Source organism: Trachymyrmex cornetzi, unplaced genomic scaffold (genome assembly GCF_001594075.2).
Source record: "Trachymyrmex cornetzi isolate Tcor2-1 unplaced genomic scaffold, Tcor1.1 scaffold488, whole genome shotgun sequence".
Taxonomy (NCBI): Eukaryota; Metazoa; Arthropoda; class Insecta; order Hymenoptera; family Formicidae; genus Trachymyrmex; species Trachymyrmex cornetzi.
In genome coordinates this window covers 522590-550045 of record NW_017299706.1, presented here as the reverse complement: position 1 = coordinate 550045, position 27456 = coordinate 522590, and the positions used below count along the sequence as shown (strand labels likewise).

Genomic DNA, 27456 nt, shown 5'->3' with positions numbered 1-27456 from the left:
GTTCGAAATCATACCATACGCTATGTACGAAATCATATCTTATGCTACATATATTTTTTTCGTATTTTTTTATTAGAATAACTTGTAATACTTTGTTTACAATCACTTATATTTATTACGATATAAGTATAAAATCATTACAAAATTTACAAATTTTTTTTTTATTTTATGTATTATATGCGAAATTAAAATGTATCGACTATTATATATACATATATATATATATGTATATATAATTTGCAATGCAAGGGATATGTACATGCGGTCGAAAAAAAAATTATAGCAATTTATGGTAAATCAGTCAGAGCCATTTAGAAGTTTCGAAAGATTGTACGCCTTCAGTTCTCAGTCGATTAAGAATAGGTCGATATATATCAGGCGTAAAAGGCAGCATCATTCCACGCTGCTGAATTTCTCCTAAATAAAATTAGGAAAATTATTATAAGAACATTAGAATAAACTCGGTTGAATATTCAATTATAATACATATTATATGATTTACAATTTATGAATTAAATTAGTATATAAATCAATTTATAATGAAGTTGAGTAATGAGTTGAGTATGGGATAATGATTTGTGCGCAGAAGTTCACATATATATTTTATATATTTGAGGTAAAAACTAACTTTCGTACGACTCGTTCTATAATTTTATTTCTTGATGTGTTCCAACGTGACGGTTTTTTCTAAAAGAATTTATTCTTATGCTTTTGGCTATCCATTTGTCCTTTTAATTTGGTTTTCACTTGAATTTATAATCACGGTGAAAGCTTAGAAATTGCATTGGAGTAACGATTCTATCTTAATTTAAGAGCGTAGAGTATTCGCTGAGGAAAACTCAAAAGTAGCCTAATGTAATTCGATTTTATTTTTTAACTCAAGTATAAAATATATATATAAACTTTTACGTATAAAGTATCGCGCCATTATACTCTCATTAATCAACTTTATCATAAATTATATTTTTAATATCAAGAGTTCTGTTATTTTTTTATACTTAAGTCATTCAGATAAATATCTTTTTTTCAAAAATAATATCACGATAAATATCGATACTTCTAAAAATTTTACAGAATTTATCTACTATCTTTTTTTAGTTTATCCTATATGTATATCATTATTAGAAATATTTATATATTTTTTTATAATAATTTAGCCATCTAGACATTTATATTTTTCTTGGCTTACGATTGCGGTACGAAAATTATTTTGTATGATAAGAAAATGTAGTCGATAAGTGACAATTTTTAATAAAAACAATTTTACCTTAATTGAACAAATAATACGGAAAATATCTCAAAAGAAGGTTACGAACCATCTAGAATCATCTTGACGGCAATAGCTGCAGGATAACCGACGGTACGCGCCATTGCAGAATGTCCAGAAGCGTCTCCATAAAGCACCAAGTTGATTCCTCTGGATTCTCTTCTATTATCTGGCCAAAGTATACCTACGTTGTGCCTCAATATCACTAGATCGCGCTCATTTTTTTCGAAAGAAAGTTTTTTCGATAAGTAATGCGTAAGCGTGTCGAGAGGAGTGTTTAATTTCAAGACCAGATCCTCTTCTAGGAGACCTAGTTCCTCGATAGCTTTCACGCGCTCCCATGAGTTCATCCTTTCCGCTAATTTTTGCTTCAGATTTCCGTAGAAGATGTTGTCGTTCGCCAGACCAAGCAAGTTACATGCCAACACTCGCTGGAATTTAAGCGATCAGTAATCGAAATAGATCAATATTTTTCTTGTTTTCAAAATATTCTGTGAATACGTGGAAAACTGAAAGCACGCACCCAGGTGATGTCTGGCCCGTTCGGATGTAAAATCGGATGCGGATTAGGATCGATTAAACCGAGCAATTGCAGGCCCAATATGGTATCTGAAAATCCCTTGAACCTGAGCGTACCCCGCAGTACGGTATTCGCGTTTTGCAAACCATAGTGATCCCTGTATGTCGTACTGTCGCGATTGGGATAGCCTTCTAAGGCGAAGCCTGGGAGAAAGTCCAAATCCTGCACGGTAGACATCAAATCGCCGCCTCCCGCAATCTCTACTTCCTGCAAAGAAAACATTCTTTTTTAAATAAATCCTATTTATCCTGATAAAGGACATGAATCATTCTTTTTAGAGATAAATATAAAAAATATTTTAACGGTCTCTCTCTCTCTCTCTCTCTCTCTCTCACCTGACCCTCGTGAAGATATTTCGCTGGCGACAGGGTGTTTAAGAGTACGCCTCGTGGAGACCAACTGAATTTATATCTCAGAGGATTAGAGGAACACTCCGGTGCGGGCAAACCGCCGCACCACGAGACAAAGGACTCTATCTTTCCGCCCGCTTGTCTCACATCATCGAAACACTCAATTGCCAAAAGGTGATCGATGCCCGGATCCAATCCAATTTCATTCAATACGGTGATGCCAGCTTCTTGGGCTCTGTCCCCCCCAAAAACAGCGAAATTTTGACTTATATACTTATATACGTTTCTACTCTAATGTAGATTAACTTTAATCAATTTAGCTTACTTTTTATTTTTTTTCTATAATTCGTAGAATTAGAAAAAATGAAGAGTTAATTGAGCCGAGATTAAAATTAAATTACATTGAAACGGATATTAATCTTTCAAGTAAACATGTCTGATGTACTGTGACGATAAATGATCTTTCTTTATTAAAATACAATTTTTTTTATTTTCACCACGATTCTAATCGCAAAAAAAACACCATCAAAAGCATTATAGGATAAGTAAACTCGTTGATACTTACTCTTCGTGCAATGCCTTGACGTCATTATTCATATAGCTTGCTGTTACTAGGTGATTTTTGGTTTCTATACAAGCTTTGGCGATAACATGGTGCAGCGAATACGGCAGAAGGGAGACGACTACGTTTGCCGATTTTATCACGTCGTGCAACGTATCAGGACGATCCAGGACGTTAAGAAAGACTGGCTCCACACCTGGGAATCGATTGGCCAACGCGTCAGCCTCGTCCTTCAATTGTGACGCCACTACCAGCCTTATGTTCTTATCTCTGTGCAAATACTCGACCAAGGGTGCGGAGACGTATCCAGCACCGAGAACGACCACCTGTTGACACGTTGACATAGACAAACAAAAAATTTTGATCCTGTAATATCGTACATTTTAGCTTTAAATCTACTATTAGAATCTGACTATTAGATTCGTTCTAAATCGTCAATATTTTTGCTATATTTTACAATCAATGCTCATGGACATATTTGTAGATTTTAAAATTATCCTTATCCATAATTTTCTTTCTTTTACGAGGATTTTACAATAAATTTTACGTGCTTTTTTTTGGCAAATATATATAATCCAAATTGCAGAATTTTTCGTTACGTCAGATTGTTATTAAATTTGGAAGATACTAAATATAATAAGGACGCGAACACGAAAGGGAACGTCTTACCGTTTTGCTCTGTTGTTCTCTGTTATCGGCTTTGTGCCTACTGCGTTGATTTAGTTGTCTGAGTTCTTGGATGTATTCAAAATTAGGCGTCAATTCCCCGTTGGACGCGATAATGGCATCATGCACGGCAGGGCTGAAGTTGTGCTCATTCAGCGGCTTTTTCGCATCCGACTGTATGATGTCCAAAGCATACGGATATAAAAGATTGCCGAAGAAATCCGTTGCTTCTTTCGGCAGTTGCGTGGGCATATTGTCAATCGAACAAACGAGCACACCGGGACCTTTGAAAGACTTCGTGTCCTTGTTCCGGTCGGCATCGTACAGACAAAATGGTGTATCGATTGTCGTACACTCGTTCATGAATCTTATATGAAAAATTAATAATTGTATAATAATAATAATCTGGTTGTGTTAAAAGGAAAACAAGATAAATTAAAAAGTACAATCCATGTAATGTAATTATTTAATTAATTTAAAACGTTTAGAAAAAATGTTTCAACTTGTCTGTGCTTGATATTATCATAAATTACTATTACATAATTATAAATAATTATCATAATACTTATAAATTACGAGAAATCTGCTACTATAAATTAATAATGATAAATTATATTATACATATAATCATAATTATGTGTAATTGTAATTTTAACTCATACAATACTTTGTCATAGAATTTTATAGCCTTCGGAAATTTTTACGTTTTTCTTAATATTCCAAAGTATATATAAAGTACAAAAGTTATAATAATATCACAGGATATCATCATGACCTTTTTTGTCACTTATAAGTTTATTTTTAAGTGACAAATGATAAGGTTTTATAATATATCATTATGACTTAATATGATGTCTCTTATATCTATCTGGGTTCGCTCTCTGACGAATCTCTAATAAACACGAGTACACATACTCGATGCTGCCACCCGGATCCGCAGATATGTCGCAAATCCCGAGCATCCTGTGCGGCAATGCGGGCGCGCCGACACTTATCGGCAGCCATGGTGTATTAGCGGGCCTGAGAAGATATTTTGCGTCCGGTATCGTCAACAGCTTCGGCGAATCTACTGCCCAGTATATACCGTTGATAATCACCGAGGCGTACGGTGCTATCTTTTTGCTGAACGTGGAGATGTACAACTCCGGATGCTGGTCGTACTCCTCAGAATCAAAACCGCCGCCCTCCTTCCTCTCCAGGTGATGCCTGCGCCGCACCTCGCAGCCGTATATCTTCGTCGTATCTGGAACGATTTGAAGAAAATATAAATACCGAGCATTGATAAGATATATTGTCGTGATAAATATTTTTGTTTACTTTATATGACGATAATAAATTCCACGAGCCTTGTGCAAAGAGTTTTATCACTAAAAAAGTAGCAAAAAGTATAAATACAGTGATGCAGGGATTAAGACACGCCTCCCTATCACAAAGCTATTAAAATTATAATCGTATGGGAGATACAAAATCTATTTTTTATTGTTGCATTGGATCGCATTAGAACGTTCTTTCTCTCAAATATTAAAATATATCCGGATAGCACAATAATTCAATAACTGATCTATTAAAAAGTATTCACCTTCTTAAGTTGTTTATGAATTAATATAATCTGTTCGAAATAAACTCAAGATTTTTTCCAAAATAAATTAAAAACTAATGCCTTAGCAATGAATCAAGATACCCACAAACCCTTTGCATCTCTGAAGAAAATACCTGTGAAAGCCTCAAAAGTATTAATTAAAAAATGTATACAAATATATTTACATGCATATTTGTGAAAAAAGAATTCTTTCCGGACTCTTCATGCTGTCTAAATATCTATCTCACTTTAATATACAAAGAGTTTAATTATTAAAAAAAAACAAGTTTAATAATTAAAAACTAATCTGATTTTAAAAACTAGTCGGTTTTTAAATTTTACAATATTAATAAAAACCAGTTTTATCAAAAATATATTGTGCGAAATTTTACGAAAACCGTTCAAATATGTATAGCAGATCATTTTGTTCAAAGCTGTCGGAACTGTCTGTTTTTTATATCAATGCGGAATATATTTGATGTTTCACTCTAAAAGACATTTTGATCAAAAACTGGAATTCATCGATTTTTGCACCATGTCTTTCAATAGTTTCAATTATTTAAAAATTATATACACAATAATAATAACTATTTTATTTCAAATATAATTTAAATGTAATTTAAACCGCAATAATAATATTACAGCCGCTGTAATATTTTGCAGTTTAAAGATTGCTTAAAAATCGCGAGGCAGCAGGACGAAAAGAGATAATTTTCGAATCAGAATCCGCGCAAATGACGATTACGATGTTTGCGAGAAGTTCGATGATTAAAAGCGATATTCAAGAATCCAAGCAGAACACAAGTCATTATAATATTGAAATGGCTCCAATATTATTATGAATCATTTTTCAATCAATGCTTCAGTTTAACGTCATTTTGACGTTATCAAGACCTATTCTACTTAGGTAAAACGTTTCACGAATTGCGAAACGCGGACGACGACTTCGTGAATTGCAACATACCGCCGTGTTCGGCGACTTTCCGTAACATTTCGGGCGGTACGTATTCGTGAGGCAGCTCTTGGAAGACCTCCTGGCCACCCTGGCTAACATTACCGCTGCCCGTGAAGACAAAGGTCAACGGGCCGATCGACTTCGGCATGGCGCCCAGAGCGATTTCATATCCTGCACCGCGAATCGCTTGACGTGCCATGGCTGAATCTCGATAATTATGCGCCGGTCCAATATGCTAATCAAACGATTATTGAGATTAATTAATTAATTGATACCGCATATTCATATTTTCTAAAGGATCTTATTGATTCGCGCTTATATGTGTAGTTTGATAATTGCTTATCATAATACACATCTATATTATTATAGTTATTTTTTCTACTACTGAAGGAGAACGCAGGTACAGAATAAATAAATTTTGATTAGATAGTACCTCTTAATGCTCTTTTAATGATCTGATACCACGAAATAACACTTATCTAAATTTTGATGAAATTTTACAAAGATAACAGAAAAGGGTCATTCTAAATTTGCATACTGTTCTCCAGCATAACAAAGTATAGAGGGAAGTCGTGACTTTTCTTATCTTAACACGAGAGCACAAAGAATGTAAAATGCATCGTTATCTTCTAAAATACAAATAATAAAGAAAATTTGAGCAGTAAAACTGTAATGTATTATTACAGTTTAAAAAAAATATCTTCTTCATAATAAAAATATAATATATTATAATATTTTATTATATATTATTATATTATATAATATATTATAATAATTATATTTTATTTTTGTGAGTGAGCGAAATAAAGATTTTATTCTCACTCTTATTTCAATATCTTTATAAATAAAACTTATAAACGTTATACTTAATATAAACTTAATATAAACGTTTATATCAATTCAATGCAATATTTAATGGAACGAATTTAATGGAAATATCAACGTTCAGTTCATTGGAAAAGTTCCTCCGACATAAATCAAATATTTATAATTGTTTTTAAAGTATAAACGCACCATGAATGGAGTATGGTGACCCAAGGCTAGCAGTCTAAGACCTAAACCGTGGAGTATGTTCACCATACCAGCGACTCCGGCATATTTGCCGAAAGCCACCACCCTCTGGCCATTGGCATCCGTGAGCTTTTCGTAGTCCAGCAGACGTATGTTTTTCTCTAGGATCGCGTCTAAGAGAGGCATATTACTCTCCTGGGCTTTGATAGTATGCGAGAAAAAGCAGTATGTCTTATTGGGTATCAGTTGATCCACGGGTACTTGCTTGACGCCGAATATAACGGAAGCTGAGCTGATATCCTCTTGTAGCAGGGCGCCGGCTGCCTGGTAGGCTTGGGCGGGATATGCCCTTCGGTTGCTGGGTTGCACAATCACCTTCACACCTGATCTGACGAGGCGACGAACGTTCGCCGGGGCTAACGGTGCTCTCCTCTCCCATACTGACTGATCTTCCCGTCTTATAGCTATTATCTTACCCTTAAGATTCTAAAAAGATTTGATGCAAAAGAACGCTCAGCTAATCAGCATATTTACAATACGATAGTTCGTTTAAAAAAATCTGTGTCTTTCGTCTTTCTTATTGATTTTTCCAGATAAATCATTTTATTCGAACCATTGGGTGTTCAATACAAACTAGAAGTAACGGAAAAAAAGAGCAGACATTTTTTTTTATTCAAAGCTCGATTTTGGAAATTAAGGAAAATTTAGTTTTTGATTCGGGGGAATTTTTTACTTTTTCTCTAATGTCTATTTGTTTATCTCGAGAATTAGCGATGTCCAATGTCGGCACAATTGATTAAACGGATCGTCACTGAAATGCCACATGAAAGGCATTATTTCAAACGTAACTAAATGCTTACACTTATACATCTGATGTTATGGGTGAGAGCACGAGTTGCAGTAGTCAACAGATGACGTGAATTACGTCCAGCCTTTATCAATCTTAACATCCGCATCACACCTTGGTCAATGTTGATTTAGCGGCTGTGTAAAGGTCACCGTTGCAGGGAGGAAGTCCAATTCACCAGTTGAAACTAATTTGCAACGGTCGCGTCGACTGGAGTAATGCGAATCTTGCTTGTGTTTTCAAACTGTTTAAACTGTTTTAAATCGCGTCAACAATATACTGCTAAATCTATGCACTATACTTAATCACACGTATGTACGTGTACTGTTTGGGTCAATGAAGATGTCAGAAAGTATTACAAAATCGTCGATAAGCTCGGAGCTATGCTCTTATCGGCATCGTATGACCCTCTGATCACCGTACTGGTTGTACTATTGAAAGAAGTTTATGGAAAAATCCTTGGAAAAATCCGTTTTTCTTTTCGTGTGTGTTTATCGCTGCCGGCTTGATAATGATGACACGCACGCACCAAGAACAAATACGCACAATATATCGTAAACAATAAATTTGTCAAACAATCAACTTGTGACGGTATTCGCTACAACTTGAAGAGATCATGGAAAGTTGAAATGAAAAGATATTTTCTGATACGGTAAAATTGTATGTATGTACAATGTATATATATTTCTACCTGTAAAGTTATATTACAGAGAACGATATTATGTAACTGAACAAACACGTGTAATCTCGAACAACTCGAGGCGGCATATGCGCACTGACATCAGTTGGATTGCGCTTTGATTGATAAATACATTTTGTTCTTGATAGTTTGCTTGGTGGGATTTATCTTTTTCAATATTTGAGTCATAATGTTGACAAGTTGCTCGGATGTGAGACCAGTCTTCTTGGATTTGAATTTTTGCAGCAACTCGGTTGTTGTCATAGGTTTGCGCATTAAATACCGCCTCACTGCATCCTCCGTGATTCCCGATTCGCTGAAAAATATAAAATATTAAAATTATAATAATCGTAATAAAAGTATAATTGTTATTGCACGCTTATATCGTTTAAAATAAAGATAAAGAGAGATGTACCTTGTTCCCGGTATATATGATGTTACTGGAACTAGATTGAAATTATCGAGTTTTAATTTTTTCGCTTGCGACAAGTCTGGAGAACCAGATTGCTTTCTCTTAAAAGAATCCGAGACACCGGACGCTGAAGGTGTCGGTGTTGCAGATCTTGAGCTGTGTGCACTGTTGGGCTTCTTATTATCCTTCTCTTTTAACGCTGTATCAGAATCTGATTCTGAATCGCTGGAGAAATCACTGGAAGAATCCTTTCCTGACGCTGATTTTTTCTGATCCTTTCTCTTGGCTTTTTTCTTCTTCTTTTTGTCTTTCCTCTTGTCCATTTCTTTACCAAGTTTATCTTTATCCTAAAACACAAAGTACATTAGAAATATAAAACAAAGTAATTAGTAAATGTACATAATAACATTGCTAAATGCTATTGCATTGATTAATGAAATAATTTATATCGTTTAAAGAATGGAAGATGCAACGTATGTATTGTTTATCAATAAATGCCATAACAATATGTTACATTACTTTATCATCTTTTTCTTTTCCTTCCTCGTCTTCATCCTTGTCTACTTCTCCGTCTTTTTTATCTGTCTGTTCCTCCTCATCTTCGTCTTCGTCAGACACGAGCAACTTTCTCAAAGCATCTTCTTCTGCCACAGACTTAACTTCCTTCTGTGGTTCTGATTCTGATTCAGAAACAGAAGAATCAGAAATATAATCACATTCTCTTCCTTCCTCATCGCCATCATCACTTTCCTCAAATGCTTCATCGTCTGAGACATTTTTCTTCTTTTTCTTCTTTTCCAATTGAACTGGAACAGTTAATTAAATTATATATTATATTTGTCTATATGTAATACATAATTAAAATATACTTTCATTATATAAAACTAAATATCTACAATTAAAGATATAATTTCTTTTATTACTTTTATCTTTCTTTTTCTTTTTTCCATCGTTCTCATCTTCAGATCCTTTCTTATTCTCATCTTCATCGCTGCCCGATTCATCATCGTCAGTCATCCATTCGTCCAATTCTGATATTTGCAGTTCCTTCTCCTTTTTACTGGGTCTCTTGCCTTTACCACCTTCTACTAGTTCCTCTTCGTCTCCACCATCCTCATCATTTCTCAATCTCTTTCGTAACATTAGTGAGAAATAATTAATTACTTTGTTCCTACGACTGAATTCCTGCTCTGCCTCTTCAGCACTGAGGGATTTGTATCTCTGGATTGGTTGAAAGTTATACCTATGAAAGTTTGACTTTTGAGTATCCACCAACAAATATACGCAATCAACAATATAAAGCCTACCATTCATGTAAAGGAAAGGCTTCTATAGCACCATCAGCAGCATGCGTGAAAACATAATATGCAGCATTTTCACTGATTCCTCCTTCCCGAATGCCTTTGAATTTCTTTCCAGTTTTTCCTCCTGATTTTAAAATCCATGGTTGATCCTCCGGTTTATATTTCCTACTAGTAATGCCATATTTCTTTCTTCTAGCTTCTTCTCTGGCATCACGTCCAAATTCAGATCCAGCACCAAACTTTGGCATTTCTTCTTCGATACCCTTGTACTCTTTCATATTGTTCTCCCGTTCCATTTTTACTTGGGACCATTTCGAAAAATCTACATTTAGTGTTGCATTGAATCTCATGACATTGTGCTTCTTCTTGCTATTTCTAAAAGAATCCACAAATGAAATCAAATATTATTTTATCATGATTTAAATGTAGAAATAGAAGTAGGTATTAACAATACTAACTTTGGTACTCTAATACTAAATTCCTGCACGGATGGTGCAACCGAGGACTGAAAAGAAGCATAATAATATATATATATATATGTCACTGTAAAAGTAAAATAATTCTTATTCTAAAATAATAATGTACGTTTTCTTTCCAAACAGTAACAATTACAGTAACGTAATTTACTTCACTGTTGCAGCTATCTATTAAACTTACCTTTGAAACTGCATTTGAATTCATTATTGTAATTCAATAAAAACTTTATGATTTAACACTGCATTTACGATTTAAACGAACACACGTATTTCTGATTTCTAAAATTAACCCCAATATTAATCTTAAACAAACATCTGTTCGCAAATAATAAAATAATTGCTGTGTGTTCCTCCAGGAAGAAAAACTAAGAAGACTCCCAGTTTTGTCTGCGGTTAATCTTCCTTCCTGACAATCCTGACGAAGATTAATCGCAGACAAAATCGTCTTTACGAGGTTCTTCTTAGGTTATTGGCTCTCGCCTACGAAAATAGAAGTTAGTAGGTTGATACAGCCAGCTTTAGGTAAAGGGGTTAAGTTACATTTAACGCGTTCGTGATACTTCGTATTTTCTACGTTCCTATGGCGCACTCATTACGCGCAGGACTACCAAATTCACAAGCACCGCGAGTGTCAAGAATCGAAACTTAACTCGAAACACGCAAAATCGGTCCACTTTTATTTATGTAAGTGGAGTCACATTCAGACATACACAAGCAAATTTGGAGGACTTTGGAAGAAAGTATTAAAATAAATTTATAAATATATGTATTTTTATCATTTTTTATTTGTAGTGAGAAAATATTTAAATGTATTAATAGAGATTGTGTATATACATATTAGGCGTCGTCTACAATACACGGAGTAAGAAGTAAGAGTAAGAAATTGACCAATCACAGTCGATTATTCTTCTCACATCCGACTGTGATTGGTCAATTTCTTACTCTTACTTCTTACTCCGTGTATTGTAGACGACGCCTTACATTAATATAATATATTAATGTATTTTGAAAATATATTTCTATATTAATATAATCTAATATTCTAGCCAATCTTTAATATAGTGACATTTGATAGGTGTAACAGATCCTTCATTATGGCAGTCTCTTCTTACCTGAAAAATGAAAACTAATGTATTATATTAAATATATATTTCTGACAGGGTATAAAAACCAAGGCCAATACGAATTCGAAACAACATGTGTTCATACGATAATATAATTATGTTTTTCATGCACTTAAATTACTCCTCAGTATGCTGGTTTTTATCTATATTAAAGCTCTCCTTGACTAAAAATTAATTCAGTGTTCAATCAAAAACCGTTAAAAAAGGTAATTATACTACAAATATCTATATTTCTAGACTTGTATTGGTCTTTATTAAGTTTTTTTAATAGTTTATTGTTATAGAAAAGTTAATTATTAATTATTTATGCGATTTTATTCATTTATTCGATAATTGTTATAATAAATATAATGTATTTGTAATGTCTTACTGGGCATACACCACAAGGGGTTTTAACCAATCCCATTGGATTTAACAAAGGTTGAACTGCTCTGTATAAATGATTTCCATCATTTGTGAGCGTCCGTTCAACTTTACCATCACAAATTAACGTATTTAAAATCACTTCTATGTTAATTACAGTTAATTTCACCTATAAAAATATTAATTTTTTTTAGTAACAAATATTGATTTCTTTTAGTAACTTTAAACTTTTTAAATAACGTGTAAAAAATACAACCTTGCTTACTCCTAAATCCGAAATATATTTCAACACATCCATAGATGAAGCATATGTCATATTTCTTGCAGCAATAGGTCCAGTGTTACAATTTTTCGTCTTTTCTCTTATTTGCTCCAAAAATCGATAGCATTGTTGATTCAATACATCAACAAATTCTGTTTCAAAATCTTGATCTTGATACCAGGCACCACCTGTTACAGACTCATCTGGTTCTACATTGTATAGCATATACAATTTTTTCTTACCGGCTGCTACAGATTTAACAGTTTTGATATACTTGTTACTTTCTAGATTTTTCAAAATTTTTTCTAATAGTTTATTCATCAAATTAGTTTTAGATTTTATATCTCGAACCCATATTCCCTGGTTCCCTGCTTCTTCAATAATTTTATATACTATTTTTTCTTCATTATCAGTGCACTTTGCAGTAAATTTTGTTGGAACTTTCAAGCGATAATACAATGAGTTTGCTTGCTTAAAAAGATCAAAGTACCCTTCAGAGAGAAGTTTATTTATAATCTTAGCTCGTTGAACTGGTTGCAAATCAGGTAGCGAAGCAGCTAAATCTTTGTCCGAAATACCTTTAGGTTTTTCTCGTGCAAGAGCAATTATTCTGTAAGAAAAGAAATGAAATAGATAAATCCTAATAAAGCGATAAAAATAATAAAATATAACGCATAATATAATCAAATCTGATTGTTTTCCATTTCGTTAACTTCCAATCTTTTATGAAAATTATCAAGATCTTATAATAAAACAAATACTAAATACAAGGTAATACAACAAACTTATATCAGCCAAAGGTTAATGTTTCACTGAAAAAAATGACTCAAAATTTTAAACAAAATCAATACATGGATATATAACACTATTATTTGACATAAACATTTTTAGTACTATTATAATGATATTTAATATTAATAAGTGAATATCGCTAATTAATTGAAAGAAAGCATACAGCATAAGTATTAAACCAAGGTAAAATAAAAAACTCAGTTTCTGTAACTAGATCACGATTTTGTTTTTTCGTTTGTTTTTCTCATCGCAAAATTATGTATTATACATCGAAAAAGAGGACATGATGTAATATGATGTAATAAGTTTACATTCTTACTTTTGCTCAATTGTTTCAGGCCCTTCGCGTTTTGTGGTGCTACTGGTACTTGCGTTCTGTTCTACTTCCATCATATGAATGGTTGAAAATAATTTTATCGTACTATACTAAAGATTTCTTTATCGCTGTTTTCTTAAATAAAATTTTCGTAACGTCAGTATTATTCATGTCAATTTACGTGCAAGCTTGTATGTCCACCTATTTTGAGAATTTTGAGGTTAGGATTGGTTTTTAGCGTTTTTGGCTTGACCAGCAGGAGTTCTGAGTTAAGCCGGTTCTACTTAAGCCCGGATCCTCATACGGGTAACCCCGGATCTACAATAGGGTTTTAAGCCTTAAGCCATAAGAAATGGGCGAATCACAGTCGCTTATTCTTCTCGGATTCGACTGTAATTGGTCAGTTTCTTACGGCATAAGGCATAAAACACCTATTGTAGATCCGGACTAACAGCGCTTTGACACAGAGCGCTGATTGGTGAAAAGCCAGTTGTGGGGGTAAAATTGAACCCCATCACCCGTTTTTCACCAATCAGCGTTCGGTGTCAAAGCGCTGTTGCCCGTATGAGGATCCAGGATAAGTCTGTTCGTGTTGCTTGCACTTTTGACACCTTAGCTTTCTCTCTTTTTAAGGCAAAATATGTATCTATCTCATTTTAAGTGTAAAAATATTTGGGGATTTCATGCATCGCTAACAGGGTATCAATCATTAAACTTTATCCCTAGGATGGAAAGTGAAAAATAAAAATTTTAATCATTGAAGGCTGTGTTCCAAAATTGACTGCTAGTACTGGAAATCTATAGTGCACGTAACGTAAACTGTAGCATTTTCAGTGCTGGCAGTAAATTTGGAACACAGCCATAGTTAATGGAGAAATTTTTCACTTTTTACTTTTCACATCTTAGGAAAAAAGTTTCATGATTGATACCCAGACCTATTATGCTGGATTTACCCTGCATCCGATATGCGTCGTACGACGCTCCGCAACCAATCAGAAAACAGGATTCCGATGATACGAAGCAAAATCCATCGGAATCCTGTTTTCTGATTGGTTGCAGAGCGACGCACATCGGATGTAGTGTGAATTTAGCAATGAGAGCATACGACGCGACAAACCTATTATTCCCAACTGATGGGTGTTGTGTAAACGTAGTTATAGATCCAACCAATCACATTCAATCGTTCGGTGAGCAGACTAGCAGCTTTGTCCGACACAGCCATTGTGAATGGCTGCGTTCAACAGAAGAGAAAGAATATCATATTAAAGAATTTTACAACAGTTGCAAAGCTGCTTTCTCTGCTGAACGCTGCCATTGGTTCATTATGGATCGGTACTAATCGGTAGTCAAAATCAGTAGTCAAGAGTCCGATCGATTTGCACAAAGTTTGGTGTCGATAGTCTGATATGAGTTTTATTTACATTTCACGTGAGCGGTGAGCCGCGATAAGTCATGTGGTGATTGATATTGAGATTTCTAGATTATGTATCTTACTAATAAAAATTAGACATAAAAGGAGGCAATGAGGCAATGATTGAAACAAGGGGACGGTGCTAATTCTTCAATTTTCCAATTTACCGAGAAAGATTGTAAAAAAAAAAAAAATTAAAACGAGGGAGTGGAACTTTGCCAAATCCACAGCCATCGATAACGACAGTACCGTCAGCACCGGCAATAAGTTCGAAGCCAACGCCGGCCGGAGTACTGTAGGCACTGTGCTTCATCATCGGTGATAACTGAGCTGAGATGGTCGCTGATTGATGGCAGCTGATGGTCACCCGCGGCTAGTAATACATTGCGCCCCGAGAATAATCGAGATTCAGCGAGAGAAAAATAATAATAAATAAATAAACAGGGATCCTCTGAATCTCAATAGGGCCGCGTGCGACAATTGCTCCAGGTATGGCGCACCAACTGCTCTTCTCGGCCAGCAGGCTGGAGAGGCTAGTCCTGCAGTCCGCTCAGAAAGGTTATTTCGACACGTTTCAGGTACCATAACCTATTCGCCGCCTCCGTGACCCGTGTACTCGTCACATAACACGTCGCACCAGGACGATCGCTGACGTTTTCGTGCAAGAAATGACGCGGCGAGCATTATCGTGACGTTAATAATAATCGCCCGCGGTTACTGCGCGAGCGTTATCTGCGTGTCGCGTACTTCAGATGTTCCGTTGTGCAATCTTGTGCAACCGACGCATTTGCTTATCCCGTCGCAGTTATGATTCGTTTTCTAAGTGTATGTCATATGACGTATTTTTTAAAAAGGACTCTCGCGTACTTATCTTTTCCATTCATTTGTATCACAATTTGCCAACTGTCGCAACGTAACACATGGATTACATCAGCTTTGCGATGGTTACTTGCGATTTTGTAGATGAAACCATGTAATTGAAATATCGAGAATAATGATATAATTCTTATTATTTTATTTATAAGTTATTAGAATAATAAGATTAAGCTAAAACATATTTTTTCAGCTGAGACGTCACTTGTCACAACTTAAAAATAGTACGACGCTATCTGCCATCGAGCAAGTACAGCAAAAGTGGAGATTATTTTGTAAAGAGCCACCTAAAGGATTCGAAAAATTTTTCAAACCAGGTTTACCTCTATATGACTTTCATTCACCTTTTAGTTTTACAGCAAATTGTATTTAAGATTTCTAAACAATTTTATTACAGGTGAAGGTAAAAATGGTAAAAATGCTTCCAAAAAAGCAGAAGAAACAAGTAAAAAGGCTGAAACAACTAAAAAACCTCCTCCATCTTCATCTACTTCTACCACTACATCGTCATCTGGTTCCAAAGAGTCTAGTTTCCAATGGATATCTAAGATCTTTGGAAACAGCTCACGAGGAGGTAAATCGTTCGAAGGTGGTGATAAGGAAAAAACATATATGATTTTGGCTGCACTTGGAGTAAGTGGTGTAATTGCATTTTTACTTTCCCAAGACTTTAATTTGAAAGAGATTACATGGAGAGAATTTATATATAAGTAAGTAAATTTGATTACTAATGATTATGATTTAAATATTAACAGGGCTTGTTATTTGTAAATACAAAACAATGTTGATAGACATATTTACACTGACAAGTAGAAGTGTCTGCCCTACATATAAAATGAAAATAATTCATGCTTATAATTATGTAATTATATTTTTGTTTTTCAGTTATTTAAATAAAGGTCTTGTTGAAAAATTAGAAGTAATAAATAAAAAATGGGTGCGTGTAAAGCTCTTACCTGGGTATACCGTCGATGGTTCTGTAAGTTTTTAATTGCAAGATTAATGATAGAGTTTACACTTACTTTTTAATTTTATATTGGTACTTTTATTATCTTATTAATGTTTTTTATAGGATACACTATGGTTTAATATTGGAAGTACAGATACTTTTGAAAGAAATTTAGAAAATGCACAAATAGAATTGAACATGGGACCTGAGAATTATATTCCTGTGGTCTACAAAAATGAAGTAGAAAATACGAACCTTCTATCATATATTCCACATATTATTATGTGGGGTGAGTAATTAATTATTAATCTTATAAACTATTATAGTTGCAAAGTATCTATTGTGTGTATGTATGTATTTTGTGGCTATCATTAAAATATATATTTTAGGATTCCTCATTTTTTTAATACGAAGATCTGCGGAAGTAATGTCGGGTATGAAAGGAGGTAAAAGGGGTGGACTTTTTGGTCAAGTAATGGAATCGACTGCGAAACTAATAAATTCAAAAGATATTGGTGTAAGATTTAAGTGAGTAATACATACGTATAAGCACATATTTCTATATTTAACACATATGCAATTCTTGATTAGTAAATCGTATATTGCTCGACACTAGAGATGTAGCTGGATGTGAAGAAGCTAAAATCGAAATCATGGAATTTGTAAATTTCCTAAAGAATCCGCAACAATATATAGATCTTGGAGCTAAGATACCAAAGGGTGCTATGTTAACAGGTAACTAAGGTTTATGTGAAAATAATATATTGTATAAAATGTATATTATTTATTAGATGGTAAAATGTATTTTTTGATCCAACTCTAACCAAAACTCTAACATATCGATCGAATTTAAAGATGTTATACGTGCCATACATATATGTCATATTTTTTATAGGGCCACCTGGCACCGGCAAAACTTTGTTAGCTAAAGCTACAGCTGGTGAAGCGAATGTACCCTTTATTACAGTATCAGGTTCGGAATTCTTGGAGATGTTTGTGGGTGTCGGTCCTTCCAGGGTCCGTGATATGTTTTCCATGGCACGAAAACATGCACCATGTATATTATTTATTGATGAAATCGATGCAGTTGGACGAAAAAGAGGAGGTCGGAATTTTGGCGGACATTCTGAGCAAGAAAATACATTGAATCAGCTCTTGGTAGAAATGGATGGTACATCGTAGTTTTAAACACGAAAAGATCGAAAATTACCAAATAATCTAACATTTTTATTAAATTTGCTTTAAGGATTTAACACGACGACCAATGTGGTTGTATTAGCGGCGACTAATAGGATAGACATTCTAGACAAAGCATTATTAAGACCTGGTAGATTTGATAGACAAATATTTGTTCCTGCTCCGGATATCAAAGGACGAGCATCCATTTTCAAAGTGCATTTAGTTCCTTTGAAAACGAAATTAGATAAAGATGAATTAGCACGAAAAATGGCATCTTTGACTCCTGGATTTACAGGTACATAATGCAAATTTTTGAAGAAATATAATTGTAAATAAAATATTTTACATTCAATGAAAATTAGAAGAAATCTATCGTAATATTGCAACATTTTTAGGTGCAGATATTGCAAATGTTTGCAATGAAGCAGCTCTAATTGCGGCAAGAGACTTGAATGATAACATTCAACTTAAAAACTTCGAGCAAGCTATTGAGAGAGTAGTTGCTGGCCTGGAAAAGAAGACTAAAGTGTTACAACCAGAAGAGAAGAAGACAGTTGCATACCATGAGGCTGGTCATGCGGTAACCGGCTGGTTTTTAGAGCATGCAGATCCACTTTTAAAGGTTACTATATCTTATCCATATTTCACAATAGACAGTACAATTTTTTAGTAACTTGTATTGACTCCCTTAGGTATCCATTATTCCACGTGGTAAAGGATTAGGATATGCTCAGTACTTGCCACGTGAGCTATATCTTTACACAAAGGAACAGTTATTCGATAGGATGTGCATGATGCTCGGTGGACGAGCATCGGAAGAAATCTTTTTCAGCCGCATTACTACGGGCGCTCAAGATGACTTACAGAAGGTATTATCACTTAATTATATAAAAATAATAAACCACACGGTGTAATTTCAGTATCTTTTACTTGAAAAGCGATTTCAACACTGTCATTTAGCACAATGTTTTTACTTCTCTATATTTCGATATTTCTTTTTATTAAATTGCTTTCTGTAATTTTTAAGATTACAAAAGTTGCATATGCACAAATTACACAATACGGTATGAACGAGAAGATTGGAAATGTTAGTTTTGAAATGCCGAATGCAGGAGAGATGGTCTTTGACAAACCGTACTCGGAACATACCGCGCAACTTATTGATAACGAGGTTCGAGATTTGATTGAAAAGGCACATAAGCGGACGCTGGCTCTCCTGACTGAGCACAAAGAAGATGTAATCAAGGTAGTTATGATTTTATCATCTATTTAACACTAGAACCGCCGAAACGGGGTACCTTCCTAGAACTGCGGAAGGCACCAGTTTGGCGCCTATTCTTGTTTTCCTTTAATGAAACATTATTTTTTTATACTATTTGCGTTAATTAAGATTGTATTAATTTTAATATGCTATAATTGGATAATAAAATTTTATTGTACTTAATTTTACTGCATGCAATTCAACAATAGTTTCGCCGTTCGCGCATAGTTTTATTTTTCGCGTATCACTCTTCTTCACTGCTATGCAGGTAAACAATTGATTGCTTTCGAAGTGAATATTGTCGAAATTGTAAAAGATAAAAAAAATATTTTCAATAAAAGTTGTAAATAGTTTCAGAAAAAAATACTTTATAATAACGGTAAATATTTTTTTGTTTAATAAACAATTTTTAATCACACTTACACACACACACGCATACACATATATATACACACATACACACACACACACATTATTACTATACAATATTCCTAAAACCATTCAACTATTAGTGAAACATTTTTTTCTATTTCTTACGGCTGTTCTACAATGTGCTTCTTGTTTCCTGTTTCTTGCTGTTTGTCTCTGTTTGTCTCTTGTCTTTTTGATCAAGAAGGCAAGAGACAAACAGCAAGAAACAGAAAACAAAAAGCATATTGTAGAACAGCCATTATAATTTCGATGATATTCGCTCCGAAAGGAATTGATTTTGAAAAACCAATGTTGAAGGAGTGTTTTATTCCCTAAAAGTGCGTATAAAAAAAAATGTGTTCCCCTTATTTTGGTCTAGATGACAACATATTATAAACTTGTCAAAATCGAAAAAAACACTTCTGTTTGTTTTGTTGCAAGTACCATTGGTGATTTCGGCGTTTTAAGGTAAAAATAGAAATAAACTGTTTACACATGAATAAAATTGATTAACTGATTTTTATAAATCAAATTTCTAAAATGATAAAAAATTAAAAAAAAAATTTAATCAGTACAAAAATTTACATAAAAGTTAATAACAATTTTTAACATCAGCGGAGCGAAAATGGCGTCATCGACGGTACTAGTGTTAAATAATTTTATCAAAATGAAGATTGCAATATAATTTTGTTTAATTTCAGATCGCTGAGCGATTGTTAAAACAGGAGGTTTTAAGTAGGGATGACATGATCGAACTACTTGGACCTCGGCCTTTCCGTGAAAAATCCACCTATGAAGAATTTGTCGAAGGCACGGGCTCTTTCGAAGAGGATACTACGCTACCGGAAGGTTTGAAGGAATGGAACGTGCAAAAGGGAGAAGAATCTTCTGACGACAGTAGTAAAAAGAACAAAGCATCAGAAACGCCGCAACCTTCTAAAGCGGCCTCCACCGACAAACAACCGCAGCAACGATTGTAATTGTAATATTTTAGTCTCACAAATGCTTTGTATTATAGTTCGAAATACACAATTATAATAAGTTTACGATTGTTCAACAGTATATTTTCAGCTGTATCAGCTGTTGTGTAATCATTATACACGTTAAAGTTGTCAGATTTAGCGTGTATCACTTGTAATGTTTTCATGTAATTAAATTTAAATTGTACTCTAATTTTTTTCATCTCGTCTCAAATCCGCTTTCACCTTCGTTAACTGGAAATAATTATATTTAGAGTAATTGTACGAAATAATACTCGTGAAACTTAGAAACCTGAAGATTTCTCTCGTGTTTTTTCAATAAACTGCCAATATTTCGTTAATTTTTAGGTGATTATTAAAGATATGTTTTTATTTGATATTATGTTATATAATCTTTTTTTTCTTTGGAACTAAAGGTAGGCAAGCATAAGATATTTGAAACAATGATATTTGCAAATTTAATATTTACCTTAATCTTTGGATTTGCATATTTATTGGTTTTCACATTTTTCTGAAGAAAAGGACGGTATATTTTTTCAAAGGATAAATTCGGGAATTACAAAATGCGGAATGGAGTAAATGTTTCAACATGCATATTTAAGGTTTAATTTATTGATAAGAAACATGTCAGTAACACGATCGGCTTTTGCATTACATTATTGGGTACGAATTAATTTATGTGTGACGTGTGCTGTTTATTGCACACCGCTGTAAATATTATGTAAAATTGCTTTCGTCGACGTCGCGGTGATGGAGTGCCGGCTTGCACTACGAAAAATTTGTAAAGGTATCCGTCGCTATTTTATTCGCGTGGTTCACACGTACGTTGGTCATGAACGTGTTTGTTGTCGCCTGTAAAACGCTTTATCCTTACCCTTACAGTCCGAATCATTTTCTCACGTTCTTTCGCGTTATGCGAATTAGCATCTGATGTATGAAATACTGAATGTGTGACGAGTCAGTTTGAGAGTTTTAACAAAGTTCAGTCGCTATTAATATATGTGTGTATGTATGTATGTATGTATATATAGTGTGTGTATATATATATATATATATTATATATATGTGTATGTGTGTGCGTGTGTATATGTATACATGCACGTGTTTATATAACATAATATCCCAAACAACAAACGGAATTTCAAGGATGTCTAAAGTTCTTGAAAAAGCTCAGAGCATCTTTTTAGACACGTTTGCTATTTGGAATACGTATGACTTTCTTTCAGATATCGAATCCATGTCAATATGTGACGGTGAAATCGATCTTGCTCGTAATAAGTACTGAATTTGCGAAGAAACTGCTCGGAGATGTTGAGTACAATGTCTTCCACACATCGAAGGATAATCGTTCTGTGTTATTCCTATTTATAGGTATCGGCGATGTATAGATGCAAGACACGACGTTATAAATGACTAACAAAGTTTGATTTGACATTAAAAAGTACGCGCGACGTGTACAATAGTTCTAGTTTGAAGTTTGGTGTTACATTGTTCCAAAATTGGCAAATTCATCTTTATCACCTTTATTCTTCATTGTGAGTGAATTATCTTAGTAGTAGTCCGCCGAGTTTATACACGTGTGTAGTCGGGTGTTTGAAAAAAATTTATATACATATCCCCCGAATTACAATATCAATTTTGATACTATAACAGAGTATTATCTCACTAATTTTGCATTCAATTGGGTTTGTCTGCTTTCAATAACTATAGCAATTGCCATCAACAGTATATTGACTGATTCTATATTTGTGCATTGAACGATGTCTATCGAAAACATAAAGATTTATGGAATGATCTAAAAAATTGATATTACTCTGGTGAAAAAAATTCTCATAATGAGACAACATTTTTAAGAGAGAGAGAACTTCTATTATATTTTCAATTTATAAAGATTTCTGAAAAAACACCTTAAATTTTTTCATATTTTATGTGTTTTCAGCAGAAATTATTGAATGAGAAATCTTAAAAGTCTTAGAATATTTCAGAATTCAAATATGAAGAATTTTAGAAAAGATGTAGATTTTCTTGATATTTCTGAAACGTGTTTTAATTCAAATTAAAAAATCTGATAAATTTTCTAAAAAGTTAAATTATGCAGAATTTTTGAAATTTATACAAAAATTCTGAAAAATTATATGAAGAATTTACAGAAAAATTTTCATCAGAGTCAATATTTCATCACTACACTATTTCTTTTACTCGAAAACAGTTCTTGCATTTTACGCTAAGCCATTTGTAGCGTGTTTTATTGGAAGAATATTTCGTCTATGCATATTTATTTTAATGCTGTAATCGACGTTTCTTGCAATGTGTTTGCAAACGTGTTACATTGTTCTTACTATTCCTTTTTTTTTTTTAGATAAAATTTAAGAGAGCGATAACGACTGTCGAAGTAAGCGTTACTGTATTTCCATCAAATCGTATATCAACAGATCGTTGCGTATACTTTTTAAAAATTCCATAAACTTGTTTCTCGTGAATTTGAAAGAAGCAAACTCATTTTTATTTATGATACAAATTTATATATACATTTCCGCAATAAATTTTTTGTATTTTCTTCATTTAAAATCTTGAAATAGACAGATTGAAGTAAACAACTTTTAATCGTTCCAACTTTGTGTGATGATATTGACACAAATAAAAGCCATTGTGCACGCGATGGCCAATAATTGTTAAAAAATTCTTTAAAAAAAAATTTTTTTTAAGAAATGAAAAGTATATACATTAAAAAACATGTTTTTATGTTAAGACCGGTCCACTCAAGTCTTTATTAAAATTTTGTGTTTAATTTTTAACATATTCGAGTGTTAATTTAACATAATGTGATTATGTTATTTGAATATTTTATGCAATTAAATTGATATTCAACATTTCTCAATTTACATCGTAAATGTTAATTTTACTGAAAAAATATGTTTCAATTTTCTTACAAATTGTGTTAATATTACGTTTTTTGTGTCAATTTTTTTACATATAACGTTTGTATTATTTTTTTACATATTCACACGCTTGTGTTAAATTAAAAAATTTGAGTGGATCGTTTGGGACACGTGAAATATGTTGAATTGAACACAAACTTTCCAACTGTGCAGTATTTTAATATTCATTTTACTTTTTCATTCTTTAAGTGATGATTTCCTATATGATACATATGACGTAATTAGAAATGTGTCGGGATAAGAGCAAATATCGTTAATCATAAGCGTTACAAGCTGCATTGCAATATGAATTATCATATTCGGATGTGAATCGGTGAATGTTTCTCCTCTGTTTTTCTTTTTCTCAAATATTTTTTCTTTCGGCGTGCATGAATTTGGCACCTGTACAAGATGACTCCTTCTAAATGACAAAGCATCACGTTGCGAAATTTAAAGGCGATATTTCTACCCAGTTTCTTCCAGTAAGATACGCATATTCGCAAACTAGTATAATTATCTCGAAATTCGTCCTGTTAGAAAAAGTCGCGAACAATGTGCTCGAAATCTCGTTTGTTTTTCGTTTACTTTTAATTGCTTAATGAATTGCTCATTTTATTCATCTCATGTTCGTATAAAAAAAAAATCTCGGATCAGGACTACTTATATCGCGGTTTTGTCCATTCATTTCCAACTACTCTTACCAATTCTCTTTTTTTTTTAATTTTTTTCACTACATTTTTCCCCTAAATCTTTGATCCCAAGACAGTGTTAATCTGAAATGGCAATCTTTCCAGCGTTTCTACAAAACTATACGATTTATCGAGTAAATATTTATAGATTTCGAAAGTATCATTAACTTAGCACTAATTCGCTAATCAAGTATATCGTACAATCACTAAATTATTGCTTTGTCGTACCTTGTATCACACTAATCTAAACCCTATTATTTCCTCTTACGTGTTTTTTCTTCTCTCTCTCTCTCTCTCTCTCTCTCTCTCTCTCTCTCTCTCTCTCTCTCTCTCATTTTTTTTTAAGTCAGGTTTAGCGGTGATCATGCCTGCTCCTCCGTGAAGTTCGTGTACATAAGCACGCATTGATGCATACACAAAACATTTTCACGTATATCTTCTTAACGCATTAACATACCGCAACAATTTCACTTCCCTCCCTCTCTCTCTTTCTCTCTTTCCTTTCAATAATTAATATAATAAACCCGATAAATGTAATAATCGACGGAATCGACTTGAAATTCTCTCGTTTCGTTACGACTGCACTATTTTTACAAACGCGAAACAAAAGAAAGGAAACTTTCGGTACAAAACTAGTTGACATAAACAAAATTTTATCAAATTTTACATCGCGCGGAAATGTATCTTACCTTCCTGAAATACACAGCGTCGTATTAATTATAAGATGTATTTAAACGATGGCGAAATGTCATCATAATTAAATCAGGAACGAATAAAAATGATCAATTCTCGAATTTCAGTGTGATTCGATCGATTAGTACATGTACATACGTCTATATATATATATATATATATAGTTTATATATATATAATGGATGCGCCTTGTCTCTATAAGTATTATATCTATATTTACGTGTACAATGCTTGTCACATTTTCGTTGTTCTCTTTTTATCTTCGATATATTAACATTCAGTTGGTTGAGTGAGTTATTCTCTCTATCGCTTATATATTGACGATTCTTATCACCTCGAAAACGATATATACTACGACTGTTAAATTCACCGCGTGCGCGGCATAGAAACGGTTTAGCAACTTGGTCCTCTTTAATTGGGAATCATTATATTAATGCGCGTTCACATTCAGTTCCTTCCTTTATTCATATATTATTGTTGCTTGCTATTTTTCTATTGAGTGCTCCTTTCTTTTTAATTCGACTTAATCGCCCATTATGAAGAAGTTTCAAAGAACAAAGAGATATTAGATTAATACAAATACAATTGATTTTGTTTAATATTACTGGCGAGATTAAGAAAAAAAGAAATGAATGTATCCTTTCGCAATTAAGATACTTAATTTTTATCTGGGCAACATCGATCTACAACACCTGTCGTAAAATTCGCGAAAGAAATTTGTTTTCCAAGATAAATAGATATTCAGTTTTTTATGAAGCTCTGCGCGATCTTTGGTTATATTAAAAAAAAAAACATACATTTATAGATGCAAAATTATATACACATAATATATATAATTAATATATTTAATTTAATTAATAATATATTTTATTTTAATAATTATATGTATACAAAATAGTAGTTTTTAATTTTGTGCAATATCATATTTCTAAACGACTCTTTGCACTTGACAATTAATTTGTTACTCGAATAAAAATTAATTCAAATAATTAATAAAAATGGATTTATAGAAAAGGTGCTATACTCTTTTATTTTATACAACGGAAATATATGCCAAGAATGCATCCGTTTGCAAAGTCATTTGTTCCAAATCCGACATGGGCGAGTCGGACAAGGAACTTCTCCTAGACTGAGAAATGTATGAGGCATAATCGTCCTGGGGTCTGGCTTGAATCATTTGCATATTTAAAAAACATTAAGGCGGTGTTAAAATCGTTTGTTTTACCGACTAAACACAATAATTTTTATATGACCTACATGTTTCTTTCTTTAGATTTTAAAATTCCAAAATTAAAGTATACGCGTTAAAACGTGTCTGTAAGATGGAGTGTATACTAAGTTTATATTATAAATAGAAAAAATTTTTTAAATTGAGATCATCTCTACTATTTTTTTGTCTTCTATGTTTAGAGCTATCAATATTGCAACAATATTTGCTCGATATAAAAGTTTTGCAACCCGTACTTACGAAATTGTAGTCTATGGTACTTGATGAACAAATAACATCGAGTTCTTAAAATTAGATTTGGACACTTGACGCTACAAAATTGTTACACGAGAATTTATGCGTATGTGTGTATATAGTGATGTGTCCATGACACGTAAATTGTATGTATATGAGTTCTATTGAGTCGATAAAACAGACAACTTTAGAATCCCTTTAATGACTGCTCGCTTATTATTTCATGTTTACGAGTATTAGTTTTGCGACTTGTAATCTCACTCTTTTGATGATTCATCCCCGTTACAACAGAATGTCTTCTTCTCGCTCTTATAGAATAATTCTCGTTGAGTATATCGCACCGATCAATGTGTTAAATTTATGGCAAGATTTCGCTAACGCTTTTTAGTCACTGTTACAGTAAAGGAAGAAAATCATAGCGCTTAATTTCAAAACAAAAATAAAATCGAATAATTTGGTATCATTGTTTATTTTAATCAATTAATTTTTACTAATTATTTTTATGGGAATAATGTAAAACGAGCAACAAATATTATTTATCGACGTAAATAGATAGTAAGTCAATATAATTTTAAAAATATACGAGAGTTTACTGCATAAAACGAGAAATTGCACATTCCGACAACGAAAGCAGAGCACATGCTATCACACTTTGTTGCATCGGCAAGTTTCAAGTTGAAAAACTATTTTATTATACGTAAGGTGCGCGAAATCGTACCACGAAGCATCGTTTCGCTTCTTGTCGCCGTTCTTGTTCGCAGTACTAAAACTACTGTAAACTGTTCCGCGACGTTCATGTATCCCCTGACGGAACTCGCTTGGGATTCAACTAGAGCAATCGTGGACCATGTGCATATCCTCCTTCATTCCTCCTTTCCTATTATTGACTACCGTTACGAGTTACATTATTAGATTCGATTGACTGTCGAGTTTCGAGTATTGTAATATAGTATAAGAGACAAATGTCTACAGTTAATTTCAAATATTACGAAAAACGTGGTCGAGCTGCAGAATTATGTGAGTTTCGTGATTTTTCCGTATGGATAGAGATGTACTTTCTTCTGCAAGACGACTTGTAAAGCATT

General features: G+C 33.3%; 4 protein-coding genes across 5 annotated transcripts; 1 reads left to right on the top strand and 3 right to left on the bottom strand.

Moving 5' to 3' along the window:
- Positions 1–251: 251 nt before the first annotated feature.
- LKRSDH (lysine ketoglutarate reductase/saccharopine dehydrogenase) lies at positions 252–8410 on the bottom strand. Its single transcript, XM_018514148.1, has 10 exons — positions 7831–8410; positions 6974–7456; positions 5969–6194; positions 4341–4668; positions 3429–3792; positions 2763–3085; positions 2183–2432; positions 1791–2054; positions 1317–1698; positions 252–417 (listed from the first exon to the last, which is right to left on the bottom strand). Exons 1-10 carry the CDS (start codon positions 7924–7926, stop codon positions 302–304), a joined length of 2832 nt encoding a protein of 943 aa, XP_018369650.1. The 5' UTR covers positions 7927–8410; the 3' UTR covers positions 252–301.
- Positions 8411–8465: 55 nt separating this feature from the next.
- On the bottom strand, positions 8466–11244 carry TfIIFalpha (transcription factor IIFalpha). The gene is made up of 7 exons (XM_018514149.1): positions 10870–11244; positions 10671–10717; positions 10216–10587; positions 9832–10151; positions 9428–9714; positions 8912–9255; positions 8466–8812 (listed from the first exon to the last, which is right to left on the bottom strand). Exons 1-7 carry the CDS (start codon positions 10891–10893, stop codon positions 8599–8601), a joined length of 1608 nt encoding a protein of 535 aa, XP_018369651.1. The 5' UTR covers positions 10894–11244; the 3' UTR covers positions 8466–8598.
- Positions 11245–11722: 478 nt separating this feature from the next.
- On the bottom strand, positions 11723–13785 carry Polr3F (RNA polymerase III subunit F). Its single transcript, XM_018514059.1, has 4 exons — positions 13549–13785; positions 12432–13047; positions 12183–12344; positions 11723–11800 (listed from the first exon to the last, which is right to left on the bottom strand). The coding sequence occupies exons 1-4, from the start codon at positions 13620–13622 to the stop codon at positions 11723–11725; spliced, it is 930 nt and encodes a 309-aa protein (XP_018369561.1). The 5' UTR covers positions 13623–13785.
- A 1096-nt stretch (positions 13786–14881) lies between these two features.
- On the top strand, positions 14882–20873 carry Afg3l2 (AFG3 like matrix AAA peptidase subunit 2). 2 transcript variants are annotated; one of them, XM_018514154.1, is made up of 13 exons: positions 14882–15534; positions 16023–16146; positions 16227–16539; positions 16715–16808; positions 16902–17067; positions 17168–17306; positions 17395–17513; positions 17674–17949; positions 18025–18252; positions 18353–18579; positions 18650–18826; positions 18985–19203; positions 20331–20873. In XM_018514154.1, the coding sequence occupies exons 1-13, from the start codon at positions 15448–15450 to the stop codon at positions 20607–20609; spliced, it is 2448 nt and encodes an 815-aa protein (XP_018369656.1). In that variant the 5' UTR covers positions 14882–15447; the 3' UTR covers positions 20610–20873. The 2 variants fall into 2 exon arrangements, with proteins under 2 accessions (XP_018369656.1, XP_018369657.1); XM_018514155.1 differs by lacking the exon at positions 14882–15534 and adding an exon at positions 15547–15781 and having other exon boundaries at positions 20331–20872.
- Positions 20874–27456: the final 6583 nt, after the last annotated feature.

Coding starts and splice junctions, on each gene's coding strand:
- LKRSDH (XM_018514148.1), bottom strand. CDS start 7,926: ATGCGGATGTTAAGATTGATAAAGGCTGGACGTAATTCACGTCATCTG. Junction 7,457..7,830: donor ATAACATCAGATGTATAAGT/GTAAGCATTTAG, acceptor AAATCTTTTTAG/AATCTTAAGGGTAAGATAAT. Junction 1,699..1,790: donor ACGGGCCAGACATCACCTGG/GTGCGTGCTTTC, acceptor CTTAAATTCCAG/CGAGTGTTGGCATGTAACTT.
- TfIIFalpha (XM_018514149.1), bottom strand. CDS start 10,893: ATGAATTCAAATGCAGTTTCAAAG. Junction 10,588..10,670: donor TTTAGTATTAGAGTACCAAA/GTTAGTATTGTT, acceptor GGATTCTTTTAG/AAATAGCAAGAAGAAGCACA. Junction 9,256..9,427: donor GAAAAGAAAAAGATGATAAA/GTAATGTAACAT, acceptor TTTGTGTTTTAG/GATAAAGATAAACTTGGTAA.
- Polr3F (XM_018514059.1), bottom strand. CDS start 13,622: ATGATGGAAGTAGAACAGAACGCAAGTACCAGTAGCACCACAAAACGC. Junction 13,048..13,548: donor CCTGAAACAATTGAGCAAAA/GTAAGAATGTAA, acceptor CTTTTCTTACAG/AATAATTGCTCTTGCACGAG. Junction 12,345..12,431: donor CGGATTTAGGAGTAAGCAAG/GTTGTATTTTTT, acceptor ATATTTTTATAG/GTGAAATTAACTGTAATTAA.
- Afg3l2 (XM_018514154.1), top strand. CDS start 15,448: ATGGCGCACCAACTGCTCTTCTCGGCCAGCAGGCTGGAGAGGCTAGTC. Junction 15,535..16,022: donor GTTATTTCGACACGTTTCAG/GTACCATAACCT, acceptor ATATTTTTTCAG/CTGAGACGTCACTTGTCACA. Junction 19,204..20,330: donor ACAAAGAAGATGTAATCAAG/GTAGTTATGATT, acceptor GTTTAATTTCAG/ATCGCTGAGCGATTGTTAAA.